This window comes from Saccostrea cucullata, unplaced genomic scaffold (assembly GCF_032062105.1).
Source record: "Saccostrea cucullata isolate Sc308-1 unplaced genomic scaffold, CSIRO_AGI_Scuc_v1 ctg88, whole genome shotgun sequence".
NCBI lineage: Eukaryota > Metazoa > Mollusca > Bivalvia > Ostreida > Ostreidae > Saccostrea > Saccostrea cuccullata.
The window spans coordinates 522304-543103 of NW_026930139.1; the positions used below are offsets into that span (position 1 = coordinate 522304).

At 34.4% G+C, this 20800-nt stretch overlaps 2 protein-coding genes across 4 annotated transcripts in view; one reads left to right on the forward strand and one right to left on the reverse strand.

The window, feature by feature from the left end:
• Positions 1-20800, forward strand: part of LOC134283043 (dihydroorotate dehydrogenase (quinone), mitochondrial-like) — an 81058-nt gene that overhangs the window by 23618 nt on the left and 36640 nt on the right. For 2 of the 3 annotated variants that reach the window (XM_062765481.1, XM_062765480.1), the window contains exon 3: positions 19557-19772. In XM_062765481.1, the coding sequence (XP_062621465.1) occupies positions 19557-19772 (216 nt within the window). Of the gene's footprint in view, positions 1-14135; positions 14290-19556; positions 19773-20800 lie in introns of those variants that run through there. The other variant, XM_062765482.1, reaches the window with a different exon arrangement.
• LOC134283004 (uncharacterized) lies at positions 11048-12111 on the reverse strand. The gene is made up of 3 exons (XM_062765425.1): positions 12004-12111; positions 11806-11926; positions 11048-11435 (listed from the first exon to the last, which is right to left on the reverse strand). Exons 1-3 carry the CDS (start codon positions 12053-12055, stop codon positions 11342-11344), a joined length of 267 nt encoding a protein of 88 aa, XP_062621409.1. The 5' UTR covers positions 12056-12111; the 3' UTR covers positions 11048-11341.

Genomic DNA, 20800 nt, shown 5'->3' on the forward strand with positions numbered 1-20800 from the left:
TGTTGTTGAACTCATCATTCCGGAAGTTTCAAATGTTGTACTTGTAAGTGGCGTTGTTGTTGTATCTTCAGAGGATGAGGCACCTGTGCTTTCCTCACTAGCAGAAGTAGTTGAAAATGTGGAGAATTCCTCAGATGTTGTAGAATAGGTACCTGCTCCTGTGGTAGTTTGAGTCTCACTTGTACTCTCTGTTGAGGTTGCAGAAGAGGAAGTCTCAAAACTTGTAGTTTCAACAGTCGTAGTGGGAGTGGTACTTTCCTCACTTACTCTTTCAGTTGAACTGATTTCTAGAGTAGTCGAAATGGTTGGAGACGTTTCTACAGATATTGTGGTACCCTCAGTGCTGCTACTGGAAGACTCTGTTGTCACAGGTGTTGTTGAACTCATCATTCCGGAAGTTTCAAATGTTGTACTTGTAAGTGGTGTTGTTGTTGTATCTTCAGATGTCGCCGTGCTTGTTTCCAAGCTTGGTACAGAGGATGAGGCACTTGTACTTTCCTCACTAGCAGAAGTAGTTGAAAATGTATTCTGCAGATGTTGTAGAATAGGTACCTGCTCCTGTGGTAGTTTGAGTCTCACTTGTACTCTCTGTTGAGGTTGCAGAAGAGGAAGTCTCAAAAGTTGTAGTTTCAACAGGCGTAGTCGGAGTGGTACTTTCCTCACTTACTCTTTCAGTGGAACTGATTTCTAGAGTAGTGGAAATGGTTGGAGACGTTTCTACAGATATTGTGGTACCCTCAGTGCTACTGGAAGACTCTGTTGTCACAGGTGTTGTTGAACTCATCATTCCGGAAGTTTCAAATGTTGTACTTGTAAGTGGCGTTGTTGTTGTATCTTCAGATGTCGCCGTGCTTGTTTCCAAGCTTGGTACAGAGGATGAGGCGCTTGTACTTTCCTCACTAGCAGAAGTAGTTGAAAATGTGGAGAATTCCTCAGATGTTGTAGAATAACTAGCTGCTCCTGTGGTAGTTTGAGTCTCACTTGTACTCTCTGTTGAGGTTGCAGAAGAGGAAGTCTCAAAAGTTGTAGTTTCAACAGGCGTAGTGGGAGTGGTACTTTCCTCACTTACTCTTTCAGTGGAACTGATTTCTAGAGTAGTGGAAATGGTTGGAGACGTTTCTACAGATATTGTGGCACCCTCAGTGCTACTGGAAGACTCTGTTGTCACAGGTGTTGTTGAACTCATCATTCTGGAAGTTTCAAATGTTGTACTTGTAAGTGGCGTTGTTGTTGTATCTTTAGAGGATGAGGCACCTGTGCTTTCCTCACTAGCAGAAGCAGTTGAAAATGTGGAGAATTCCTCAGATGTTGTAGAATAGGTACCTGCTCCTGTGGTAGTTTGAGTCTCACTTGTACTCTCTGTTGAGGTTGCAGAAGAGGAAGTCTCAAAACTTGTAGTTTCAACAGGCGTAGTCGGAGTGGTACTTTCCTCACTTACTCTTTCAGTGGAACTGATTTCTAGAGTAGTTGAAATTGTTGGAAACGTTTCTACAGATATTGTGGCACCCTCAGTGCTACTGGAAGACTCTGTTGTCACAGGTGTTGTTGAACTCATCATTCCGGAAGTTTCAAATGTTGTACTTGTAAGTGGCGTTGTTGTTGTATCTTCAGATGTCGCCGTGCTTGTTTCCAAGCTTGAAACAGAGGATGAGGCACTTGTACTTTCCTCACTAGCAGAAGTAGTTGAAAATGTGGAGAATTCCTCAGATGTTGTAGAATAGGTAACTGCTCCTGTGGTAGTTTGAGTTTCACTTGTACTCTCTGTTGAGGTTGCAGAAGAGGAAGTCTCAAAAGCTGTAGTTTCAACAAGTGTTGTCGGAGTGGTACTTTCCTCACTTACTCTTTCAGTGGAACTGATTTCTAGAGTAGTCGAAATGGTTGGAGACGTTTCTACAGATATTGTGGCATCCTCAGTGCTACCGGAAGACTCTGTTGTCACAGGTAATGTTGAACTCATAATTTCGGAAGTTTCAATTGTTGTACTTGTAAATGTCATTATTGTTGTATCTTTTAATGATGTCACACTTTTTTCTGATATTGTTTTCAAGCTTGTTACAGAAATAGAAGCACTTGTGTTTTCTTCATTTGCTGTTAATGCGGATGTTTCCTGAGACTGTTTTGACGTGGTGTCTGTATCTGGTGTCATTAGAAATTCAGTATTTAATTGGTTTGCGTTTGATGTAATTTCATAATCGGTTGTACTTCCATCTTCGATTATTGATGTTGTGCGTGGTTCTAACGATGAATTAGAAATCACAATATCATTTGTTAATGTTCCTATTGAAGACATTTCCGAAGAAGTAATATGACTTGCTGTGTCAGTTGCGTCTAGTTTAGTTATTGAAGTAAATGTTGACATTTCTTCGGACCTTTGCAGATCTGATACAGACTGTGAGGTACTGTAAGATCCGGTTCCTTGTTTTTCGTGTGTATTGTCAGAAAGTAATTTTTCAATTGTAGTAGAAGTAAATTCGGCAATGTTAGGCAAAATTTTACTCTCGTCGGCTTTGCTTTCCGTGGATTTATCGTCCGTTGTAAAAACCGTTGTAGTAGTTTCATCAGATGTTGTGGATTCTTCAACAAATTCAGTGGAAGATGTGATCTTTTCTCTGGAGGAACTCATGATATTAGAAGTTGTGTGTGTGATAGTTGCCTCTGCGGTCGTGGATGTAGTAGTTTCATCAGATATTGTAGATTCGTCAACAAATTTAGTGGAAGATTTGATAGTTTCTCTGGAAGAAATCATTATATTGGACGTTTCGAATGTGGTAGATGTCTCAGCGGTCGTTGTTTCACTGAAAATATTCGATCCCGTAATATTTTCTGCATTTGCTGATATAGTTGTAGACGGCATTACCCCAGATATTGTGGACTCTAAGTTAATTGTGAGTGACTCAGTCGTATTTTCAGTTAAGCTTTTTGTAGTTTCTTCTGATGTCAAATTTGTATGTTGTTGAGATACGTGAGAAGGCTCTCCATTGGTTGTATATGAAGAACTTGAAGGGTACACAGTTGTACTTTCTTCACTTGTTGTTTCAATTTGGCTGTCATCGGTTAAAGTTGTGAATATACCTGTTGTTGTTGATTCGATTGAAGTAGATATAGATGTTAATGATTCAAACTGAGTATTTGTTGACGTCGCTGTTGTTAAATCAGTACCAAATACCGTTAGTTTTTCTGATGATCTAGGAGATGATGTCGTATCTACTGTCGATATTGCTTCTGTGTCTCCAGTAATGTTTGTTATCGAAGAACTCGTACTTTCCGTTAATTCGTTACTAGATGTTGTACTGAAGTCTATCTCATCGGAAATAGTACTACTTCCACTGGTTTTTGAAGATTCCGGAGAGCTAAATGTTGCATTATGAACACTATTGGTTGAGAAAACACTGTTTGTTGTAGGGGTAACATTGTCTGATGCTTCACCATCCGACGATGTGGAAATACTTGTTGAACTGTCACCTACCGGAGGTGTAGATGAGGGAGTTATGGTTTTTGAAAATATCACGAGCAATATGGTTGCAAGTTTGAGTCTCTTTACTAAAATCTTCTTGTACATCACTTTAATTTCATCATGTCTAAAAGAAAAACCGATAAATCAATAAATATCATTTTTCATTGAAATAATCAGCAGTACCTTTTCTAATGATATCAGTATTTTTTTAATCGTTTAGTTAGCTTGAATTTGCTTTGAAAATATTTGCTATAAAAACAGGATAGTAAATATATAGATCAGTTGTAAATTAAAAGGTATCCTCTCAATTACGAATTAGTCTAGTTTTTAAAACGTAGAGGAGATTTGAATGAAATTTGATGCATCTATATCCTCACCAAAAACTACAAAGCCTAGATTTATCAGCACTAAACAATACTTCAATCTCCTAATGGGTCACCATTGAGGACAGCTCATTCTTTAATTCAAGCGACAAGTTGACACTGGCACTGTAATCGCGTTGTAAAATTAATTCTTATCTGGTTGTCGCATGAAACATTTTCTTTTGCTGAAGTGATTTTAGAAAACGAAAAAGGAAATGTTTTACCTAGTTTTTATAATAATAATAATTTAGTTTTAATTAATAACTATTTGAATTAAGGGTGTGCCTTTATAAAATATATTCACAAAGAAAGGGTCTTGAACAATGAATTGGTCTCATGATGCTATCTTATCAAATGAATAAGACCTTATTCAGCTCCTGTCCCGTGTGAAGTATGGGAAACTCTTTTTAAAAACTTTACAGTTTTGGAGTCTGATAAAATGTGAATATTATCGTTAAATAAGAACTTTTGTACCTATTTACATTGAGGTCATGCAGATTAGAATAATTAAACATGAGCTTCCGTTATTGCGACCTTGAATTTTTTAAAGTCTGAGAATCTGTCATTTATCAATTCATTAACGAACAATTGATAGATTACGCAGAATGAAAAAAATCAATGGTTCGATAAATAGAGAGTCTTAGTTTTTAGAATAGAAGTTAAAATGCATTTTCTTTTTTAAAAAGGTAAAACAAGTAATTTTTATTACATTGTAAATGTAATCATTTCTTAAGATAGGTACGTTTTTTTTTGGGATTGGGGTTACTCTTAAAAGATCAGTGTAAGCATAGTATATTTTTCGAGTCCTCGATGAAGAATATTTCTAAAACATCATTCAATTCATTTATAAAGCAAACTTTTGACATGATATTGACAGACTCTCTTTCTCTGCTCAGTTGATTTCTGCTATTCAGTGTGAAATTGAGTGCTGTTGTTATATACCCAGTGAGTTGCAATACTTTAAAATTCACTCCTGTTAATGATTTCGCCAAAATTCTTTCGAAAAAAATATATACTGTGTATAAATAACGTCAAATATTAACTGTAAGATAGAAAGCGGTGAGGACTTTTTTGTTAAGGTACCTACATAGAATTGAAACTGAAGGTTTTATATTGGTGTTTTCTTTTGTTTGTGATCTGGTCTTTATTTACAATCTTCATGTAATGTTGCTTCAGCTGACTTTAATGTAGCCCAACTGCACTACGTTCATTAACATGTTTGAAAGAATGAACTGCGCCATGGAATACTTATCTCTACCTACATAAGAATTACACAGAAAACGTATTACGTGTATATCCAAAGATAAAAACGAGTGTATGCCCTTGGAAGGAATTTTTTTTTCATATTAACAAATCATAATAAATCCCTTTAAATGAATTCTTTACAGTTATTATTAATATCACACAACTAAATAATCATATATTTCTGGGTTGTTGGTTTTTTTTTTCAAACTATCAATCTGTGAATTTGCAGTTATTGTTACAAATGTCACCCAGGCGATAACCACGGCGTTCATAATCTCTCAACAATGTCTGGAATTATTTTGTAAAAAGAGAAAAAAAAAAAAAGGAAAAAACTAAATATCAACAACCACCTGACCTGCCTTACTAGTCTGGCCTGTTAGGTTTTTTTGTCTAAAATAAATATATAAATATTTATATTCAGTGGTTATGTAGGAGTCTTTGTGCACTTCATGTCGCTTCAGCTTTGGAAAGACCCGAGCGATTGTGATCGGTATTCCGGAGACAGCTGGGAGGGGCCGAATTGGGTGAAAACCTGGAGATGTCACCTGTTTGTCATGTTTTGTGAAAGGTTAATTAGGTAGAAGCAACCAAACATTATCTGGACCTGTTTTATTTAACACACACGCCGCTGATTGAATTATAAAGTTAGATCTGTTTGTTAAGTAAACAATAGGAAAGTGCAATCTTTCAACACTTCATGTTGCGTCAAATCATCGCAATGGACCCTCTTTTATATTAGAGATAGTTAAGTTTTATTAAATTGGGTAAATTGTTGTAGTGTACACGTTGGACAAATTGAATAGTTGCACGAATCGTTATAGAAATTAAAGTTCCTAATACTCTAATCAGCACCTGATTCTATTGTTCCCGAGATGTTCAGTTATTTTGCGGTATTTAATGAGAACCGACATGTCCTCACGGCTTAATAGCAGTTACATCCGACTACACTCTTTACTATTTACAATCCTATCAGTAAATTCTAAATATTTCATTCATATTTAATCTTATAACAAGTTTGAATTTTGAAAATTGAATATTAATGGTCTGCTTTTCAATTAAAAATGAATTTTTCCTTTTTACCAGCGGTTAATATTTCATTCGAGGTTTAATTTAATTTTCAGTCCCAATTTTAGGTAAATACCGGCGTTCATTGTTAATAGGTTCATAAGTGACCAGTCGACGGTTTACAGAAATATGATCTTGAAATCAATCAATCTGACTACTGAAAATCGAACCATGTGAGGAGATAACTCTTTGTCATATTATCTGAAATGTTTTCTTACGCCCCGCAAGACACCTTTCATTTTCTGTTGACTTTATGATTTGCGGGCTACATTGCAGGTGAACCAATATAATGAAAGATTACGGTACAAATTAAGTTTCGCTGATCTTAAAAGAATAAAAAGGACCCCTGCATATGAGACTGGTCTTAAAGAAAAAAAAATCCTTTTAAAAACCATGTATTTTTTCTATATAAGTAATATAATGTATAAGACATGCACAACGTAATTTTTTTAAAAGTTTTTTTCATTAACATTTCAGGTTGAATTTTTATTACAATGTACATATCAAAATATATATATGATAAATATAAAAATAATCTTACCCAGTACGAAACAAATAATTCCAATAAGTTCACATTTTAGTCGAAATCCGAAACTGAACCCACAGTAGCTTTGAATCTGTCTTTGGTTATTTAAATCCGATGGATTCTAAGACTGCCTATATTTAAAGAAATGCGTTGGGAAAAAACTCATTCATCTGTTATCTCGATTCCGCGTTTTTCTTGCCAATACCTTTTTGTTTATTTGTTTGTTTATATGTAAAGGTATGTCATTAATTTGAAATGCTACAAGAACCCGCTGTTTAAATTCTAATTGTTTCGATGTTGATTTCAGTGATATCCGAATTCCGGGGACCCGGTGCGGGATGGGCTTGATTTCATTGCGTCACTATCATCGCCTTGGTTCCAAATGTCAATATCCAAACAGGTGTCTTCATCCAAAGCGCTGGCCGAGATTGAGTCGCACTTTACTCTCCCAGTTTCTCAAATGAATTTGAAACCACGGAGGCTTTTGTCATGTTTGTTTATATTGGAACATCATTTTATACCAACTGGAGAAATACCGCATAAAATGTGTGCGTCCAATGTAATTAAAAAAACTGAGTAAAAACTTTTTATTTTAGTCGAATTATGAAAGATCGTATGCTGCATTTATGACAAAGTGACATGAATTCATTTTTTAGACATTGTGACCTTGTCTATTAGTTTACTGTCAGGCGAGATTTCAAACGGAAGAGCACCTCAATTGAATCTACGCTAAAGAAAGTGTGCAAAAAATTTTGGGTTAATTGACACACCACACTAAATCAAACAAAAAGAAAGTAATTTGAAGATTTTATTCACATATTTACATGTAATAAAGTGGTTTAGCATTTTTATTTTTAAATTTATTGTTTGAATTAAATTCAGTGCTTGTAAAGTTCTTTTACCACCAATTTCGAAACTACAGAGTTTAAAATTACAGGATACATGGTGGGGACGGGAATCAGGGCTAATATAGTCTAGTATTCGAGAAAGACGTTAGACGGAACATTCTAAAGCAGATAATTCAGGGATTGATAAAGACAAAATTTAACAATGACACCGCTAAGAAAAGCATTTCCTAGCAAAGAGTATAATTATAAATCAAGGCAGCATTCGACATCGAACCTGATGCAAATGTCGTCACTTCCGTTTCACACAAGACATACTGACACACACACACAAGCGTGTTACTATATCCCTTAAATAGTTATTTCTGTGCTTTGTTAACAAAAGCTAGCGATATGACACTTAATCTATAATTACCCATCAAACATCCGTAGAGAGACCTGTTGTAAACATTTTGATCATACCTGCTATTCAATCCTTACTCGTGTATCAATGAATAAAATATTTTTTTTAAAACAAGAGATGGAACGTTAGGAACAATCTTGTTTGTTACAGTGTACAATCAGCCATGTTACATGAGGATATTTAACATGAATTAGAAATGACTTGTTTTACATTACGTACAAGAGAATAGTTTGATACTGAATGTGGTTAGATACCGCGGGTAGCAATGACTAAAGGCTTTTGAATACTTATCTCACATGAACAAATGTTTGTTTTCAATGATTATATTTGCATCGAAATCTAATGATTGTGATAAACTTCGAAATAATCAACGAAAAAAGCACTCAAAGTGAATTACTTTTTGAAGTTTAAATTTTGGTATTTCTTTTCGCCCTTTTTCGCTTTAGAAATAATTGAAGTTGTGCAATAAAGATCATTTGCATTGGCAACAGCCCTTATTAATGAAATACGGGTTCACAGTTTATCACGCGTACCACACAACTAAGCAGTAAAACTAAGTCCATTTGTTCTCTGCCTTAAAGAACTTGATATCCATTCAATAATGGACAGGTTTGGTACAATGCAAGATCCGATTTGTATATTTTTGGCGATGACGTTTTGCATCCGCCCACCTTGTGGTAAGTTGGAGGACTGAGGAGTTGTAAACGTACCTTGGGATTAGATTACTATACATTGTGATGTCATAATAAATACGGCCATTCCCCCAGATAATACCAGAAAAAGTCCCCACAGCAGCAAAGGGCAATATCAGGGTATCAAAAATGAGTTATCATTTAAAAAGCGATGTCTGGGCCAAAGTAGAGATTATACCTATCATATACTAAATGAAGTCAACTCTTCTAAAGAAAATATCAAGTGATTAAAAGAAATTCTTTCACTTTTCATATACAGTCTAAGTAATGGTTTCTAGGTGTGTTACCAGTTTAATTATATTTTATAGATCAAACAGGCCTAGCCTTTACATTATTTTTATATATTGAAAAAAATCATGGTTAATATAATTTTTTTATTCTTCCATTAAGTAATTCATTTAATGTTTTATTGAGACAAGTTTTCCATAATTTATGGGCTAAATGCTGCATTGAATTTTAATGGACTTTATCCTGGTAACGCTCCGATCAATTTAATCCAATGAATTTGACATCGATCAGAGGGAAGAGGGAAGGGAATTGAATAAATAATAAAAGGTACTGTAACTCAACAACATGCAGATAATCCATCGACAGGCGAACCTCTCTGTGTTCAAACATTGATAATTTTATTGGGCTAAGTTTAAAGATCAACATGTATAATTATGCAACAAGCAATTAATTGATTTCATATTTCACTCCAGTGATAGTAAAAGTTTTCTTTTCAATTTTCCATCCCCTATTTCACATCTTTCGACATCTCTCATCGAAGAAACTCTACAAGTATGGTCAAAGAAATTCTTCAAGTGTGGTCAAAGAAACTCTTAAAATATGGTCAAAGAAATTCTTATAATATGGTCAAAGAATTCTTCAAGTGTGGTCAAAGAAACTCTTAAAATATGGTCAAGGAAACTCTTAAAATTTGGTCAAGGAAACTCTTCAAGTATGGTCAAAGAAACTCTTCAAGAAGTAGGACCAGTTCCTATTTTTTGTGAAAACCTTGAATAATTATTGATGGACATTGGAGATAAATGAACCATTTCTATAATGCATCACCTGTTCACAGAGTGGGAGGGGCATACAGTCTCTGGGATAAAAGTAACCGTTCTCTACGACACCATTGATATAAAAGTCTTGGCTTTTTGCATGCTAGATTGTTTTAGTACTTTAAACGTATAACACGTATGGGTCCCTGCATGCATGAATATGGCGGAACGGGTCGAGAGTGGGCGCAACCCCACCCCCTTGGATTACAGAGTTATTTTATTTCTACATAAAAGAAAGTTTTTACTTATCTTCCAATTATTTAAAGTTATCTTTAAGAACATACATCTAATAGATATATTGTTGATTTCTGAAATGGGATTTTTGAAATTATTGATGTACTATTCTTTGATGATTCGGCCTTGAAACGCCCATTCAGTTTATTACGTTTTAATCAGACTAGTAAACAAACACAATGAGATAATCACTCATCAATGTTAGCAATCAGATCTATTGCTCTGAGATCAACCTCAGGAAGCACGACATTTTCTTAAAACGTGTTGCGTAATTACAATTGCAGAATCAATGTGACGATCTTTTTTCCCATAGGCTTCTCAAATATTCGGTTCTGTGTTTGACTCATGTACTATTCTACCGAAGAGAAGGTAGCTTGAAATCAAGAACGACCCTTGCTGCCATATAACGGGACTCTCTGTTACAAAACAGGAGATCAGTAGGTCTCTTGGTCACCCATCACCTCTGTATGGCCAGGGATTGTCATTGATAGAGATTAAAATAATCGTATCTGAAGATCCTTTCAACTGACACACATTTGTTGATATATTTAACACCATTGTCTTTTTTGAAATTTCTGTCATGTCCTAAGATTCATCAAAGATGTTAAGGTATTTAAACAATCTGGAGCACAATGCAATAGTCAACCTGCTGACGTAAAGGTCGTGACCTCTCTCACAAAAACCACACACAACCAATCAATGATAAGCATCTAGGAAGGATAAACATAGGAACAATTGTTCGATCTCCATCAGTAAACAGAGAAAGAGTACACAAAGCTGGTCTACTCTGGACTGGGTCGAGGTAAGACGTGATTCGGTTCAGGAATGTACACCCTCCGAGACATACCAAACAAGTACTTCTTACCAGCTGCACCAAGGCCCACAAACACTGCGTATTTAATGCTGTCAATATTTTTGAGATTGTGTATATTTATTATATTTTTGTTGTTCTCGACAAACATCAAAGAGCTATTTTTGCTACCTATCAGTTTGGAACAATCGCGAAAAAAGTAGGCATATTCATTACGGTTAAATGTCTAACCAATACCATTCTGACCCAATACAAAAGACCACCAACCTAAAAAAAGATCTTTGAGTATGAAAAAAAACTTTTTTTCAAATTGATCCTCAAACTGATTCTTCAATAAACTCCACAATACTTTTTTGTGAAAAAAAGGTTAAAATTCATGTGTTTATTAATCTAATTTCAAGTATTGAATAATTCATACAGAAGTGAATCTCGGATTATTTATTTTTAACCCCTCTTCTGGAAGATGCTTATCCCTGAGACTGTCCATATAATAAATGATTCCTGGTTCTATTCAGAAACTTCGCTGATCGCCGATATCCTTCTCTGTCATATAAATTGACTGGTTTTATTCAGTGAACAATGGGTTTATTCAATTGAAAGAATGAAACAAAGATAGGATAAAAATGAATCGTTAGGCAGTGGAACAAGAGAATAATCTGCTTTATGGGACATTCACAGGCGACATGCAGTTCTCTTTGCCTACTGGTCTCAGTTCAGGATCCAAACCACTGCAAACCGCTTGTCCAAAGAAACAACTGGGGAAAAAGAAACTCAAAGTGAATAATTTTATTCAAAAAATAACCTCTTTATATAATGTTTTTAAGTATCTACTAAGTATACAATGTATAAATTTTTAGATGTATGTAAAATTCCTGTTCTCCGGATGGAAGTAAATATAAAAAGAAAAGGAATTTTGCATGGACTTTAATTCATCCTGGGTAAATTCAAATTTTGGAACATGACCTACATGTTAGGCAACAGAATAACTGTTTTAAAATGCGTGATATTTGATTAAATTATTTTTAAGCTTCAGCAATGAAAAAAATAGGTTTTTTAAGTCCATACACAATGTGCAATCACTGTACTCATCAGACACAAATAGACCTGAACGTCTTGGAAGCTTACCTGTTGCTATAAAGTTTTCCGTCAGACCCACATACCGGGTTATCGTCCTTTGTAGCACAATCAATTTTCTTCAGGTATTGACAGAGCTTAGATTCCAATATCGAATTAGCACTGATTGTAACTAAAAACAAAAATAAGGGATTTAAGGCATTATCAAAATTAAAAGTTGCAGCCCTTGAGAAAAAAAGCGTTACTTACCATGAACAAATAACACCAAAACTATTGTAAGACGGAAAAATAGAGTATTCATATTGACAGACACGATGCACAGCTGTTGTTAATTATAAATTCACCTTTCTAAAACAATTTGTTTGCATATTCGCATTGTTTAATGCGCTTAATTAATCACAAAAGGTGTACACAAGAGTGATACGTACGCTGACGAAACTAAGTGATGTGTTTGGGTCGCCTTAAGCAAGTGGTCATACATTATCTATATAGAGTGTGTATGTCCCTCTATATATATATACTGAGCATTTATATTTATTATAAACAGGCAGAGTGTCATATATATTCATTCTCCATTTCTATGTAGTGTTACTGAGTAAAAGAAAACACGAAAGATATATACATAATAAATACAAAGTAAATGTTAGAAATAAAAAAAATGGATAATCGAACAGGGGGGAGGAACTTCACCTTCCTTCCCTCCTTCTCCCCCCCCCCCAACTTCCAAGTACCCCTGCCACCCTTTTCCCATGTTACTCTCTTTTTCTTCATCCAATCCTTTATTTCAGTTTTTTTTTAAATTATAGATTATACATATGTCGAACATACTCTCAGTAATCCCATGCAATCCTTGGATACTTTTAGTGATATTAAGGGTAGATGTTGATGTTAAGCCCCCCCCCCCTCCCCCCGTTTTATGATATCATTGACTTTATAAAAATTTTGATAAAATTAGCGGGAAAACCCAAGAAAATTTCATGCACAACTAAAAAATAATTTTCAAAAAGTTTAAACATAAAAATACAAAATAGGCTGGTTAAAAACAAAACAAGACCGACTCAATATCGACTGAGTATCCTTTCTTTATCATCAACAGAGAATATATATAACAAGTACGTTTTTTCATAAAACCCTTTTTTCCCAGACTTTGATTTTAGAATCGTTTTTGAAAAAGGGAAGGACAGCAGGAAAAATAATTGACAACTTACCTGAAACATTTTTGTCAATAGATAATTGAATGAATGTTGCTTGTACATCACGTGTATATAATTTTGTTATTTTGTTTGTATTGGAGAGGACAATTTAAGTTCGTATAACTTGTGTCCAATACCATTGATTGTGTTCAGTAAAATATATTTAAATTAATTGATAATTAACTGATTAGTTGAATTTTAAAAAAAAAAAAAAAAAAAATTTTGCTATAGATGGAAACAAGATGTGTTTGTGAAACACCATGCGCCCGGCGGTAACAAAGTTAAAAAACATATTTTTAGCATATAGGTCACAGTCAAGGTCACAAGGTCATTGGTCATTGTCATTTGAAAGAACTTGATTAGTGAAGTATGCATACCAAATATGAAGTCTCTATCTCTCATGGTTCAAAAGTTATGGTGAATGTTCAAAAAAGCTATTTTTAGCATATAGGACACAGTCAAGGTCACAAGGCCATTGACCTTGGTATCATGTGAAAGGGATTAATTAGTGGAGCATGCCAAATATTACGTATCTATCTTTCTTCGTTCAAAAGTTATGGCGAAGATTAAAGTTTGTCGACAAAAATCTATATTTAGCGTATAAGTCAAAGTCAAGGTCACAAGGTCATTGACCATGGTGTCATTTAAAAGAGCTGTATCGGTGGTGTATGCATACAAAATATGAATTCTCTATCTTTTATGGTTCAAAAGTTATGGCGAAGGTTAAAGTTTGCAAAAAAAACTAATTTTAGCATATAGGTCACAGTCAAGGTCAAAGGTCATTGACCTTGGTGTCATTTGAAAGAGTTTAATTAGTGGAGTATGCATACCATATATGAAGTCTCTTTCATTCATGGTTCAAAAGTTATGATGAAGGTTAAAGTTTGCAGACAAACAGATAAACAGACAAACAGACAGGACAAAAACAATATACGCCTCGGATCTTTCGATCCAGGCGTATAAAAATTCATCGACATTCACATTACAGAGGTTTTTAAAACTAGTTAAAGAAGGTGCACCGGCCATTATTGTATTCTTAAATAACAGTAAAATATACCCAGGGAAAAGGTGAGGGGATTGGGGGATGAGACCCAACATACAACGTATATGCATATTGTATTTTGACAGGCGCCCTGGAAAAAATCTATTTCGTGTTTTGATAGCACCCCCTCTAGAACTCTTCTAAAACTCTTCAATAAAGAAGATAGAAAACTCAGTTATATAAATGGCGTGAAGGACTGTTTGTGTTCCTTTTACGTAAGCTGAGTGAATACATCTTCATTTAAAAAAAAAAAAATCTGACAGTATGTCAGATGCTGCAGTGAAACTAGCCAAATCAGCCGTAAGTGCAGTTTTATTTTATATAGTTTTATAGCTATGTTTGCCTGCATGTATGTCACTGTGTGTTGCATAACCATGCTGGCAGAGATTAAATTTTATTCTTTCCTCATCGTTATCCTTTTATGCCCCCGTTATCGAAGATTCGGGGGTATATAGTTTTTGCCCGTCCGTCTGTCTGTTCGTTCGCAAAAACTTGAACATTGCCCATAACCTGATAACTTTTAGAGTGGGTTGGGAATGGGATATGGCTTTTATATTTCACATGTGTATTCCTTGTTATAAGACCTTTCTTTTGCACGCCTGCTAATCGATCACTTGCACAACCAGCAGTTGTGTATAACAATCAAAGGAGATCGATTTCCGGTTGTGCATTTGATGCGAATAATTCCAGTACACAGGTAGTAAATTGACCCGATTCAGGCAATAATTGATATTTTTATTAAATATAAGAATGTGATTCCATGAGCAATTTATTTTTCTTTAATTTTACATTTTCAGAAAATGCAATGATCGTCGAATAGCGACTATATTTGTCTTGAAGCGAGGGCTGGTAGAGCGAAAACGCTGCTCGCCGACTAAAATTCGTTTTAATCTCAACTAACTATGAAAATTCAATGTCCACCATGAGTATGCTACAAGTGCATCCTATCCACCAAAATTGGGACTTCGATATGTGTATAATTTGACAAATATTCGAAGAAAATTACATTGCTTATGCATGCGATAATTCAGTTGTGAAAGAGATCTCGGGTTATGCATGAGATAAAGGACAAAAAGTTACTAAAGTATTAAACAATCTCCATAATTCACCTATTATACTATTTTATTTTTGGTAAATATAAAATTTTAAATATTGGCTATAATATGAAGACGTTGCAGGGGCAGATTCAGCAATTAAAAACAAGGGGGGGTGTCCAGGTGTCCAACACTCATGCATAGGCACTTCAAATCTGGCAACACTGAGTTTTCAACAATTCTATGGGGGACTTTGACTAGCCAAAAACAAACAAACAAACAAACAAATAAATATCGATTTATTTTTCCTTGTTTTTAAAACTGTGATTTCAAAATAATACTAACCGTATGTTCTTAACATATTCTTTCACTGTTTGACAACCAAACATTCCTCATGATTGCTCTTCGCTCTATCAATACATTTTTTTTCGGAGAGCTACAGATCTGCAGCTATTACATAGGGAAATTAATTTTAAAAACTTGCTTTAAACTGAGTATTTATTGTTGTTGTTTCATTTTCATTACCATTTCTAATTGGGTAATTAATAATATATGGTTATATAGAAAGAATTTACAATAGGTGTTCCCCATGAAAGGAAATCGTCATGATTTTGTGGATAATAATGAAGTGGTAAAAATTGCAAGGTGAATAAAAATTGAAAAAGTTTTTCAGCTACACTGTAGTAAAAATTGTTTTGAATGTGCTAAAAAGATTTTTCTTACATTTTTTCCATCATACTACGCGCCTTGATTAACCTACTGAAGAAACCATGGGTATTATCACGTGACAAAGATCCAGGGTTTCAGCATGTGGTTCAGAGACGTCTACATCTTCATTCATAAATTCTTATCATTCATCATTGACTTTTTTATACATTAATGACTCCTTTGGATGAACAAATGCACTAAAATTTATATTAAATTAAAAAAAACATTTTATTTATTTTTGCTTTGAAGACAGTCTGAAAAATATGATCTACCGATATTTCAGCTTTGAATATTTTGTGCTTTGCATTGATGCTTTTGAAATTGTGAAAGTACTAGTAATTTTTGAAATTATAAACTTTGCGGCCGATTTGATGCTTTGCATCAATTTTATTTGGAATGTATAATAGGGGTATTTTTTTATTGAACGATTATTTTGGGTTTTTGACGATTTTTCCCCCATGGTATACATGATGAATAAATGTAATAAATATAATTTGTGAGATAAAAAAGTGTCCAACAAGTCCGGGGTTGAATATCCGGGGGGGGGGGGGGGGGGGGGGGTCCTGTCCACAAGCACCTGTGATGTGGTGTTGTCATCTTGATCCTTTCCATCTCGATAACAAAATTCAGGATACCTAGCTTCAAAACACCAGGAAATACTTACCCCATGACAAACGCATATCATCGAGAGCCTGCCTCTTATTTTTTCACAGACAACACTTTTTACTAAAAAATATATATGAAATGAAAGTATGAAAAATCTAACCACACTTCTGTCGCAGTACCGTCAAATAGAGGTAAGGTATGCTTGAGTTAAACAATTTCGTACTGAAAGAAGTTGATATATATGCTGGGTTTTTTTTAATTATATTTTTTCTTTTTTATTATTATTATAATTTTTTTTTTTTTTGCATATGGAATAGTCATATTAAAGATGCATTGGAAAATTCACACAAGATTTATGATCTAAATAATACACACATAATTTTTTTAACGTAATTATATTGATTGTAACTGAAACTTTAACCCCCTCCCCTAACAGATCTACTTCAACAGTTTACTTATCTTTTATATCTTTTTTTCTCACAGATTCAAGTTATTTGCAAGAAAATCCTATGATTTTACTTTTTAAATTTTGCAAGACTACGTTATAATTATATTATGTTAAATTTTATTCATAAAGTTTGAAACTTTTTGTCCTTCATCTCATGCATAACCCGAGATCTCTTTCACAACTGAATGATCGCATGCATAGGCAATGTAATTTTCTTCGAATATTTGTCAAATTATACACATATCGAAGTCCCAATTTTGGTGGATATGATGCACATGTAGCATACTCATGGTGGACATTGAATTTTCAAGGTTAGTTGAGATTAAAACGAATTCTAGTCGACAATACTATTTTCAATCAGCGTTTTCGCTCTACCAGCCCTCGCTTCAAAACAAATATAGTCGCTATTCGACGATCATTGCATTTTCTGAAAGTGTAAAATTAAAGAAAAATAAATTGCTCATGGAATCACATTCTTATATTTTAATAAAAATATCAATTATTGCCTGAATCGGGTCAATTTACTACCTGTGTACTGGAATTATTCGCATCAAATGCACAACCGGAAATCGATCTCCTTTGATTGTTATACACAACTGCTGGTTGTGCAAGTGATCGATTAGCAGGCGTATTTTGGTACCACCAAATTTGACCTCTTGACCTTGGAGTTTGATCTACCTTTACCAATAATTGCAGAACTTTAGTCTGACATGGCCATAACTTTTGAATAGTTGGTGTTATGGCTTTCATTTTTCACCAGGTCCAGTCCAAAGACTATTTCTACCTACGTAGCTATTAATAGCTACCTAGGTATTTAAAGCTACCAAAAGTAGCTATTTTTACCTACTTTATATAATTTCTGCATTTTGCGACCAAAGGACCAAACGGCGCAACATGGTAAATACCATATTTTTTTGATATGGTCACACTAATGATGAATACGACAAAAAATTTGCCAAAAAATGATTACTTCCTGAATCGGCAATTTAACATTAGTTTATGCAAAATTGATAATATACGAATTTTCATTTTTTAAATTTTTGTCATATAATTATTCATCATTGTGACTTTCAGAAATTGTATGCTCACCATGTTGGCTGATTTGGCTACAAAATGGCAGAAAGGTAAAAATAGCTACTTTGGGTAGCTTTAAATACCTACGTAGCCAGGGGTTTTCCTACCATTTTTTAACTGGGTCCGGGGTCCATAGAATTGGGAAAATTGATGCGAAATGCAATTAAATTGGGAAAATTTTAAAAAGGACCAATTTTGTTATATTCCCATATAAATGAAAATGAAGGGGTCTGTGTTACAATAGAGTAAACAACAGTAGACAGATATTAAGAGTTACACATTATTCAGCTGTTCTTGGATGATAAAAAAAATGATATAGCTCGATGATATGATTGCATGTTGACACCTATTGAGATTTTCAGACGTCTTGCAGGGAAACAAAGTATTGTACTTCTTTCTGAACTCGTTGAAAAAAATTAAGTATACAAAATTGGGAAAAAAAGATTCAGAATTGGGAAAATATGGCTGATTTTTTGATTGGGAATTTAAACTCAAAAACAATTGAAAACCCCAGGTAGCTATTAATACCTACGTAGGTAGAAATAGTCTTTGGACTGAACCTGTTCACAGGTGATTTCCTTGTGCAAGACCTTTCATTGGGTATAAAAATATTTGACTCTATGACCTTGACCCTAGAGTTTGGCCCACTTTAAAAAACGTTAAACATTACTTTTGAACCCTTAGTATTAGAGCTTTAATTCATATTTCACAGGTGTATTTGTAGAGACAAGACCTTCCTTTGCGTACCAGCAATTTAGACTTTTTGACATTGACCTTAGAGTTTGACCACTTTAAAAACTTAAACCTTGACCATAACTTTTTAACTGTGAGTACCAGGGCTTCCAAATTTTGACCTTGACCTCTGAGTTTATCTTGCATTTGAGAAATTTCAACCCTTGCCACGTTAGGCTAGCTATCATACGGGGCATCAGTGTTTCACATGTCAGACACATCTTGTTTTCAGTGTTACAACATAATTTGATAAATTTTTAAAAATTTTAAAAATGGAGTCTCTAGAATGTACTCCATAGCAAGTTTTTTTATAACAGGAGTGAAGAAAAATGCAGTGGACTAGAACAGGATTCGAACCTTGCCTCCCTAAGTCTAGTCAGTGCTCTACCAACTGCGCTCTCAGGCCACTTGTGATTGAAATCTAACCACACATTCCTCCTTCATAAGAATGGTCAATCTAGGCTTTTTCCTGACAGATCATCTTTAACCAGTCACTTATAAAGTGACTATAAAGTGACTCTTGAAAGAGTTCAAGGGCATTGCATGGTACCAAATGTAATGGGAGATGAGGCTAATGCAGGGAGCAGACCGGAATTTGATTTTTGGCCCCTTGAATCTCCAGTCAGGTGCTCTGCCATTGAGCTATCTGGCTGCCAGTGACCGAAACCTGTCTGAATTCCAGATACACTGTAGTAAACACTATATTCTGTCCCAAATACTTTGATGAGCTTATTTTCACTGTTCCACTCTTTAATCCTCTTTTTTTAGTGAGGCTGAGATGAAAAGTGTCACTGTACTGAGCTTGACAATTTTAATGATCCTCAAGTTTTCATTGAACACAACCAAATCATTGAATTTCTAGAGGTTCACTGCAAACAAACAAGCTGTAAGCCTATATGAAGCAGTCATAAACTTTGATTTATGTATCAGTGTAAAATGTTATAAACCTTTTATTTTTATTTCAGAAGCGGCTGAAGGACATGGCAGTTATAGTTTCTGGGGCCGCCATTACATTTGCTGGGTACTCTATTTATGAAGGAAATGAGAAGTTTTATCGTGAGATCCTAATGCCCCTGACACACAAATGTTTTGATGCAGAGACAGCTCACAGACTTGGTGTCCTAGCAGCCAAGTATAATATTGTTCCTCGTAAGCAGAAAAAACCAGACTCACCAATTTTGGTATGTTTTCTTTCTTTTTTAGTCCAATTTAGAATTTTAAAAGGAATCTCTCAAAGTGCATCCTTTATAAGCTCTTGCTAATAATGTTTCAATCAATCTTTTTTATCCAGATACAACTATTAACTCAACCACTGTCTACATTGAAATCAGTGCAAGCTTTTTTATTTCAACTATGCATATTGAGATGAGAATTGAAGATTACGTTATTTACTTATTAGGTATAAAGCCTCAGCTTAGATTTACTTCAATGGATATTTGGACTGACACCTACATTGACCAAAGAATTATCAGTCTAATTATCCAGTCATTAACATTTGTCTAATCAAGTTCTGATGGCTTTGACCACCTTATGTATCTTGATAAAGTCTTTAAGTGTGCATAGCTGAGAGAAAAAAAAAGTCTGCTTCACTAGGACTGTAGAGGAACCTGGCCCCAAGACCATAAACTGAGAACAGACTTAAGTCAACATTTCAAATCAATATAACTTGAAAAAGGATATAAAATAATTTTGATAAAAAATAAAATTTTCATAATATTTTTTAATTGGCACATGAATTTTTCAAAATTTGACTTTTGTGGGGGAAAATATACAATTGCAAAATTTTAAGCCAATTCATTGAATGAAATTTAAAATATTAAAAATCAAAATTTTGACTTAAGCCAGTTCTCCATTTATGGTCTTGGGCCCAGCACTTTGATCTTACCTACCATTATAAAGGCTCTCTAACCACTGGGCCAATGTAAAAATTTTGTTACATCTTACTGAGACTTTAAAAAAAAAGTCTGTTTCCTATTAATATAATACATATGTACCAGATTTATACTTCACAATGTCAAGAGTTCACAAAGTCAGTAAATTGTCAAGTACATATATGATACATTTATATTTTTTTTAGCAAAGTTTTTCTTACTCAATGTTAGGCTCAAAGGTATCTTTTGTGCACCTGTTGAGCATGTCAGCAAAAGAATAGAGAGTTGTCATTCATTTTTCTTCCCAACATTTCTTAACTGATATTCCAAGGATTCTT

Bases quoted from the DNA above. Each gene is read 5' to 3' on its own strand.
- LOC134283004 (XM_062765425.1), bottom strand. From the start codon at position 12,055: ATGAATACTCTATTTTTCCGTCTTACAATAGTTTTGGTGTTATTTGTT. The intron at 11,927-12,003 runs GTAAGTAACGCT...TTTTGTTTTTAG, and splicing joins TTTGGTGTTATTTGTTCATG to TTACAATCAGTGCTAATTCG. The intron at 11,436-11,805 runs GTAAGCTTCCAA...CTTTTTCCCCAG, and splicing joins GGAAAACTTTATAGCAACAG to TTGTTTCTTTGGACAAGCGG.